At 26.7% G+C, this 9,148-nt stretch overlaps 1 protein-coding gene across 1 annotated transcript; it reads right to left on the bottom strand.

Moving 5' to 3' along the window:
• Window positions 1-1,815: 1,815 nt before the first annotated feature.
• LOC101499273 (GDSL esterase/lipase At4g10955-like) lies at window positions 1,816-4,469 on the bottom strand. Its single transcript, XM_004499923.4, has 2 exons — window positions 4,153-4,469; window positions 1,816-3,053 (listed from the first exon to the last, which is right to left on the bottom strand). Exons 1-2 carry the CDS (start codon window positions 4,323-4,325, stop codon window positions 2,027-2,029), a joined length of 1,200 nt encoding a protein of 399 aa, XP_004499980.1. The 5' UTR covers window positions 4,326-4,469; the 3' UTR covers window positions 1,816-2,026.
• Between the last annotated feature and the right edge of the window lie 4,679 nt (window positions 4,470-9,148).

Raw genomic sequence — 9,148 nt, 5'->3', positions numbered from 1 at the left:
CTAATAATAAATTTATGACCGTTGTTATTTTTTATTAATTTATGACTGTTACGAAATTTAAATTTATTATTTATTTTTATTATTTCTAGTAATTTATTTTATGTGTTTAATATTTAATTTTTATTATTGTTATAATTAAATTTAATTTTATTTTAAATTTAAATTAAATAATATATAACAATATTAATTAAAATATCTAAATTAATAATTTAAGTTATAATAAAATTAAATATAAATTAAATATTAACGTATAAATTAAAGTTGTGGAACCTAATATAGTTCTTAAGAATTAAAGTAAAAAATGAATGGGTTACTTCAAAATCATGTGGCACAGTAGATTCTATTTAATGAACCAAATGAAATTCACTGTTGGAGATGCTCTTATATTATTTTATAATAAGACTTAACGTTATAAATTGACTTCCTTAATACAATCACTCAATCATAGTATAATTTAAGATGCTAATTAGTCGAGAAAGTTCAACAATTGAACGTGGTTTCACCGTTGTTAAAGTAGTATGATAAATGTTAGGCGAATTAGGAACAGTTGAATATGAGTTAGGCAAATATTTGTCAAGTCTAAAGAGTTTTAAATAGGTCATGGAAAAGTGATGATCAATCAAAAAGCACGTAGAACTTGACAACTTTGAAATTCAATTGTGCTAGTTTTTCTTTAAATTTGAATATTAGAGACTCAATTCTATAATTTCCTTTATAGGAGAAAAGAAAATAATTTTTTTCCTTCTTCAATTGTAATCAGGAAACCCTCAAGATTTATCCAATTATGAACACTTAAGAATAAAACACTCATAATTAAGTTTCCTCACAATTCTAATCAGTCCAAAAGTTGATAAAGAGTTTTTAATGTGTCTTTGATTCAAATCATGGTTCAAAAAACTGGTTTTTAAATGCAATTTTTGACATTTTTTTATGATGCATGTTCCTCAAAATATTTTTCAATTATATGTATATTTAAAATAAAAAAATAAAAAAAGTTCTTAAACAACGAAAGTTTAAGGGATTATTGAGATCACTTAATTACATAAATTAATCTAATTTTAAATTTGATATCAGTCAAAATAAACTAGAAACTAAAATCTAAAAGACATAACTCACAGTATTAGTATTTTTCTATAAGATATTAATTATTAAACTGTTTGTTAAAATAATCTAATGATAATACTATGTACTCCAAGTTCATGGTTCACTTTAGACTAAAATATATATCTTATTGTATTTTTAATTTTTTTTAAAGATGATAAATATTACTATTCACACTGTTACAATATTTTAAATTTAAATATATTAAATAATATTCAACTTAATAATATTTAATATGATTTAAATACTATTATATTTTTTTTTACAGCGGATTAAATACAAAGTTGACTAGTATTTAGCTAAATTGTGGTAGTTGATTTACATATCTCATTAATCTTATACAAAATTGGTTTAATAAATAGTCAAAAATATAATATTTATCCCCTTGTAAAAATATGTAAATTAACGAGGGAAGGGAAGGGAAAAGTTGAGGGAAGAAAGGAAAACACAAAAACCAAGATAATTTATGCAACTTTTAAAGGAAAGAAAATGATATTTATTGTGGGGTCCACTTAAATTAGCTTTCATGTAAGAAGAAAAGGTGACCAAATTTAAAGAAAGTACAAAGTTATCCTTTGTAATATAACAAATGACAAATATATCTTATCTAAGGATATTTGTGTCATTTCATAAATACAATCATTTCATTTTTCACTTTTCTTCTCTTTTTCTCACTTTCTCTTTATCTTTCTTTCACATACCAAACAATAAAGCTACAATAACAAGAATAACTTGTATATTACTATGAAATGCTCCAACTTGTTCAAAAATATAAACATATAAAAACAAAAAAATTATAAAGATATCAACACAAACAAAAAGGTTAAAACTGACTCTCCTTTAAGAACAAATCTTTTTAGAGAATTAGAGTGTTTTAATAATATATCAATGAATCATTTTGGAAACAATGAGACCAAATCCTTATTTATCTTGGCTTTCCCTGCATAACTTGAGAAGAAGTACCACAACCATTTGTATATAAAGATTTAAGCTGCCTGCTTATGAGTTTACTGGTATGTATAGTCTGTTGAAGCTGTGAATCATTTGACCACCATTGTTCCAATCCATGAGCTTCATGAAACTTCTGCTTTTCCTTTGAAACAACAAAAAGCTTTGCAGCAACATGTCCATTATTTGGACCAACATTCTCCTTATCACCATCATCTTTCTCTCCTGATCTATTACTATCATTATAAGAACAACATATATAGTCACTATTGTTCACATAAAGATTAGGAACCCATTTTCCAACACCAAAATTATGATTCTTCAAACTTGTTAACCAAGGCATCCAACTCTTTGTTCCAATACTTTTGTTTCCATCATTAGTTTCTTCATTACTTGAAGGAATCATAGACTTTTTAAGTCTCTTCCAAGCTAACTCAGCTTTTTCACCAATGTTTCTAAGACTCATAGCTAGTGAAACAGAAGGTGGATTGAATAAATGTGTTTCAACATAGATACCTTCTTTTGCTAATGATTTTCCAACTTGAAGAGCAAAACCAGCTCCTAATGAATGTCCTGCTACACAAACATTGCTACTTCCATATGCATCAGAAACTGATTTTAGTTCTTCTAATGCTACTTTGAACCTTACAGAACCCTTTAAGCTTTCCCAAGCAAGGAAACGAAGGTCGTCTTCGATGTCTCTTCGCATTGTTAGGCTTTTGAGCAATGTTCCTCTTAGTGCTAAAACAGCTTTTGGGGCACCACTTGGTCTGATTAATATTAAATCCGACATTGCTGCGGATCGGTCCCATTCAAGTATTGCACCAAAAATGGAACCGTCTCTTTCATCTATTAGTGTTTTTGTTAGCTTGTACTTGAAGGGAATCCACCAATTTGGAGCTAGAGCATTTTCGGGTGGCCGTTTCTCTTGTCTGTCGAGTTCAAGCAAGTAAACTGCTTGTATAAAACAAGCAATGACAGTTCTCTTATAGTTTGCATCCTTCCTGCATGTTCAACACGAGTGACCAGTAATTCTATGAAATGCTAGCTATATTGCACTGATACTTCAAATTGAAAGCGTCTTTGGTGTCTGACACATGTCAGTGTCCGACATCAAACATGCCACTGACACATACATTCAATCACTTCTACTTTTTATCAGGTTCAAGATGGAAAGTGAAGAATACATAACTCTTGCTAGAATTACTGGTAACATGATCATCTCAGACGATGTTATAAATACTAAAACTCATGCCGATAATAAAACTGTCACTGGTCGAACCAATAAGTTACAATTGTATAAATTAATCCAAACTTAAATAATTGAAACCTGGTTCTACAAGTTTCATAGTTTTAATTTAACACCGAAAATCAAACTGGTTTTCACAAGTTCACACATTTCGGATAAACACAGTGAATCTGAATGGTTCCTGATCTAATCAGTTAGTTCAAACTGGTTTTTATAACATTGTTTTCATCTCAGAGTGACATAAATTATTTATATAAAAATTGATAAGACAAAAAGGAAACGAGAAAAAAACCAATCAAATTAGAACCAATTATACTAGTTTGTTTTTCTGAATCAAATCCACAAATTTCGTGAACAGATATCAATAACAGTAAAATCAAAACAATAAACAATCTATAGAAATGAAACTAAGAACTTTAAACAGGGAATTGCGAAGTTATTTGTTAAATAATAAATGAAATGATAGAAATCAGGATCCCTAAAATTCCCGAATCCAAATACAAAACAATTAAGGTAACAAATAAATAGGGAATAGGAATAGATTATCCAAATGTAAATCACAAAGATTCTGATAAATAATTCTCAACAAACCCATCTATTAGAGTTTGCAACTTTATGCTCAAAACCCATTTTCTGATATTTTCCACTTCAAATCTAAGAAAATGGATCCAACCTAAATTCGTTCAAAAATGGTCAAACCAAAGATAATTCACACACTCTGTTCCTTCACTTAAAAAAAAAAAAAGCTTCAAAAATCAAAATTTTCACCCAATGTTACAAAAACCCACAAGCCAAAAAGCTAAATTTACATCAAATTCAGTTAGAAAAATGCGAAAAATGTAAAGGGTACTCACCAGCTAGAACTAATAAGGTCTCTCCAATTAAGATTAACCAAATTTCTCGGACCTGAGACATGAAAAGCATAAGGATGAGCTTCTTCTTCTTTCTGTTGAACAACCACAACGTTTTCTCTTTCTTCTTCTTCTTTTGGGTTGTTCAATTGGGTCGTGATTTCACTGATTTCCATGTTGATTTTGTTACTTTAGATTCAGAGAAGGATTTGTGTTTGAAGAAGAAAGAAGTGAAGTTAATGTTATAGATTATTTTCCTTTGTGGGAACTAGCTTCATTTGATTGTTTCTTGAATGATTAAATTACAAAAATGACCAAAATCTAAACAGTTCAAATTTTTGAATATCTGTCTGTTCAACGGTCATATTTCTTGTAGTGTCTCCTCCTTTTTCGTTTTATTAATTAAATTACTAAAATGTCTTTCAGCAAAAAGAATTATATGTAGTGTGATGAATGACAACTATGATCTGATGTATTATTTGGACATAATTAATCATAAGTAATTTTATAAATAGATATGAAAAAAATTAAATATTATAAATATTTGACCAATGGATTTACTAATGAGTGACTTAATCATTTGTTAAGTATTTCGATAATAAATTCATCGGAAAAAAAAATAAAACAATTTTAGAACTTTTAAGAATTTGCTCTTAGGCCATTTTAGAATATGCTCTTAGGCCATTTTAGAATATGCACAAGTTTCAAAATGATTCTTTTACACTTGATATTTTAAAATATACTCTTAAGTCATAGGTTATTCTTGGAATTTAAGTATGATTGACTAATTCTACATCGACGACTATGAAGAAAGAAAAATGTTGAATATATATGAGATATAATCTATATATATTTGATACTTTAAGATTTTGGTTGGAGATATGGTATTAATATCTCTTAAGAATCCTGACATTTAATTTTTTTTTGTTCCCAACACTGGTTCATAGTCCTCAACTATTAACATTTCTCTAATAAAAAAATATAGCCAGAATTATATTTGAGTCTTTTATCAATTTTTTATAAATAGATAAAATGATACTCCATTTGTATTACAATGAATACTCTTTAAGGTTTTTGGAGACATGTTAAAAAATATAAAAATTAGAAGAAAGAACAAAATCAATTTACCAAAATATTCATCTTAATTATTGTGTTTTCCACTATCATAAATGCAAAATACAATAATATTTTGAAAGTTGTTTATATAATAATAATTTAAGGATAATATAAGAAAAAAAAACAATTAAAATTGCATTAAAAACTAAAATAACATTCATTTTGAGATTTTTTGGGGGTTAAAATAACACTCCTATAAGAAGGAAAGAGTATTAATTAAAATTACAAGGGCTCACCAACTCATAACAATCTAACACAAAGTAAATGATTGTTACACCAGTCCACGGAACTATTCTTGTTTTATCAATTTACAAAATCGGTCCTCCTATACAAAAATATGACACTTTTGGTTATTTATTTTAATTTTTTAACTAAAAAAAAACAATGTAGTATGCTTTAAATAACGTGACATATGATACGATAATATAGAATAATTAACACCTATGAAATCGCAATAAAATCCTATAAAGTTTTAACTTTCAACTTCGAAGATTTTTTAATTTTGTAATTTAATTAATGACATATGAATAATTAATGGATCTACATGGTTCTATATCATAAAATTGTATGGCATATCATTTAAAATATGTAAAATTCTCATTTTTATAGTTCAAAAATCTAAAGTGTAATAAAAACTGTCGACTTTTAAAATAAGAAGATCAATTACATAAATTTAGTAAAAATACAGGAGACAAAAATTCAATTAAATTTTAAGTTTTTCTGTCATATGTGTTGCTATCAATTCCATGCAACAAATTTAATATGGCTCATCGGCCCTAAAAGATCCACCAAGAAGTAATGATTTAACCATTTAACTTAATATGTCTTAAAACACATTGATATCACAAACCACATAAAGTTGTAAACGACCATTTTATCCATTAATTTAAATTACAAGTAACGAGTTAATCTTTTAACTTTTTTTTTTTTCTTTTTAACTTGGTCTAACGTTGTTATCTTTTTTGATATAATCGGTTAAAAAGAAAAATCATATTAGGGCTCTTCGTCTTCAAAAAAATCTTGAAAAATTTATTTTCTTCCATCAAAATCCCAAAATAAAAAAAAAATATTAAATTATTTTTTTTTGTCCTTTACTTTTTTTTTCTTCAGGTTTCTTAATTAATTTTTGGTTCCTTAAGTATGGTTTCGTTAACTACTTTTGTCATTTTTGTCAATTTTATTAAAAAAACGTTAATTATGGCTATATATCACTTTGGTGTGATGACTAAGTTGTCCGAGTTATCCAACATCTTCTTTCCTACACACCCAACAACACAATTTTTCTGAAGAACATCACAACATAACCACTATAAACCTCACATTTTACATCCAAACTCAAAACAAAATATGAAAAGAACGTAGATATTTATTACACAAAATCCATATCTTCCTCTTCCAAATTCATCTTACTTGTAATTAGAAAGAAAAAATAGTTAAAGAGGTAAATCCTTACTTGTAATTAAGTTAAGAAATCAAATTATTACTTGTAAGCTTATGTAGTTTATCACATCAGCTTGTTTTAAAACACATAACTATTTCTAAAAGATATTCTTGTGCACTTTTTAAATGATTAACAATTTAAACAAGAAAAAAAGTTGGGTACAAAGGTATGCAACTACATTAACATCGGAAAAATTTGGGTAAGAATAATTTATAAGAAAAAATAAATTTACGTTTCTTTAAGTTTGACTCGTATTTTGAATTGGTCATTTATATTTTTTTCGAATTGGTCGCTAGGTCTTAAATTATGCACGACTTGGTGCATTTTGAAATTTTGTTTAACTCCGCTGAAAAAAAAAACATAAGTAGTTGTTACATGGTGATATGAATGACACTGATGAATTGTCAAATCCAAATAAAAAAATTGTATTTTTGATCAATTAACTTTTATTATTAATAAAAATTCCCAATTAATTATATAAAAAAATCTTAAATTAATAGGGTTCTATAAACCCCTAAAAATGAAACTGAATGAGATTTAAAGAACTAACTAATTAAAGAATTCTTTTATTTATTTACTTTTATCTTAAAAGATATGATAAATTCTAATAATAATTAATTCACACAACTGTGAAATTTGGTACAAGACGTCCAACTTAACAATATTGAAATTTGTCAGTTTAGTTTGGGGCTCAAAGAGTCTGCAAGCGTATTTTTAGCATATTATATATGTCTCCACTAATTATGTCATTAAAAAGATATAATTGACAATATTGATAAGTTAATTTATATACTTGCAAATATGGCTATTGAGATTCAATATGCATCTCTTCTCATTTTATATTTTCCTATTATCCCACTTAGTGCACAATACGTCTTGAATAAGATTATCTACTGTAAAATGAATTTATGAAAAAAAAAAAAAAAAAAAAAAAAAAAAAAATGTTTTCATGTGCGCAAAAAGAAAAACAATATTTTGTTTCCTACGAGTGCCGGTCTAAGTAAGAGTTTTGTACCACGCACCCCCCATTTTTACCTCCCACCCCCTCAATTATGTGTAAAAGACCATTTTACCCTCAATTTCATTATGAAACCCCAAATCGTTCGAAAGTTTGTATCATGTTGAAAGTTTCGAAATGGAAGTCTCGAAAGTTTGAAAGTTTAGAAACATAGAAACTTTCGAAAGTTTCATGGAATTAGAAAGTTTCGAAATGGTTGATGCTCGAAGAAATGAAAATTTCGAAATAGAGGTCGAAAATATGAAAGTTTCGAATGATGAAACTTTCGAAGTATATTTTTCCCATAAATAATGAAACTTTCGTTGAACAAGAAAGTTTCGAAATACAGAAACTTTCAAACTTTCGAAGAATATGAAAGTTTCGAAATGCAAAATTTTGCAAAACTTTCGATATATGTTGAGTTTCGAAAATTTGGTATTAATGGAAAGTTTCGAAATACATTTTTATTAGTAATAAATAGTAATAAATAATAAAAAATTCATAATAATAAATTTATGGTAATAAATTAATAGTAATAATAAATTTGATATTTAATTTCGGAAGTTTCAGTCATTTTAAAAAAAAATTGAAAGTTTCGAAAGTTTCGAAACTTCTGAAATTTTCGAAATGGAATTGCTTCGAATGTTTGAAATTTTCGAAGTTTTCTGGAAAAAATACACTTCGAAAATTTCATATTCATCAAAAATTTCGAAATTTCTGGAATATTTCATTTCGAACGTTTGGTATTTTTCCAAAGTTTTGAAATTAGTAATTTTTTCTGCATAATTACATTTCGAAAGTTTCCAATTTTACAAAACATTCGAAAGTTGGGGTGGAAGACTGAAATGGAAATATTTTCCATAATTTTTTACAAATTAAATAAGGGTAAAATAGTCTTTAAAAAAATTGAGGGGGTGGGAGGTAAAAATGGGGGGGTGCGTGGTACAAAACCCTCTAAGTAAAGACAATCCAATTCAAAAGTTCATTCAGCCCAATTATAAGAATAGGCCCAAATGCCTCAAGTTTACCTCATATTTTAAATTTTACCTGAACTACTAATTTTACTATTTTTTTAAAATCCAAATAAAAAAAAAAAAAACATCATACCCACTAAATTCAAAAATTTTATATTTCAAAAAAGATTATTTAAATTTTCTAGAATATATAAAAAAAAAAGCAAAATCGGAAAATTTGGTTAAAATAATTTCAATGCATAACATTATCTCTACATTTCATTTTTACTGAATGATTTAAAATTTAAATTTTTCAAAAAAAATTTGTATTGCATACATAATATTTGTATTTCAAAAAAGTACACTTTTGAAACATTATTGTCTTAATTAATTTTATTGTTGGGTCATTAGCGATGGACACAGAAGTAATTGTCATATTTTAAATTTTAAACTGAATTTTATTGCTACAATAGTTACATAACCGTCATTTAT

Source organism: Cicer arietinum, chromosome 5, assembly GCF_000331145.2.
Source record: "Cicer arietinum cultivar CDC Frontier isolate Library 1 chromosome 5, Cicar.CDCFrontier_v2.0, whole genome shotgun sequence".
Taxonomy (NCBI): Eukaryota; Viridiplantae; Streptophyta; class Magnoliopsida; order Fabales; family Fabaceae; genus Cicer; species Cicer arietinum.
This window is presented reverse-complemented; position numbering and strand designations above follow the sequence as displayed.

Coding starts and splice junctions, on each gene's coding strand:
- LOC101499273 (XM_004499923.4), bottom strand. CDS start 4,325: ATGGAAATCAGTGAAATCACGACCCAATTGAACAACCCAAAAGAAGAA. Junction 3,054..4,152: donor GACCTTATTAGTTCTAGCTG/GTGAGTACCCTT, acceptor TTGAACATGCAG/GAAGGATGCAAACTATAAGA.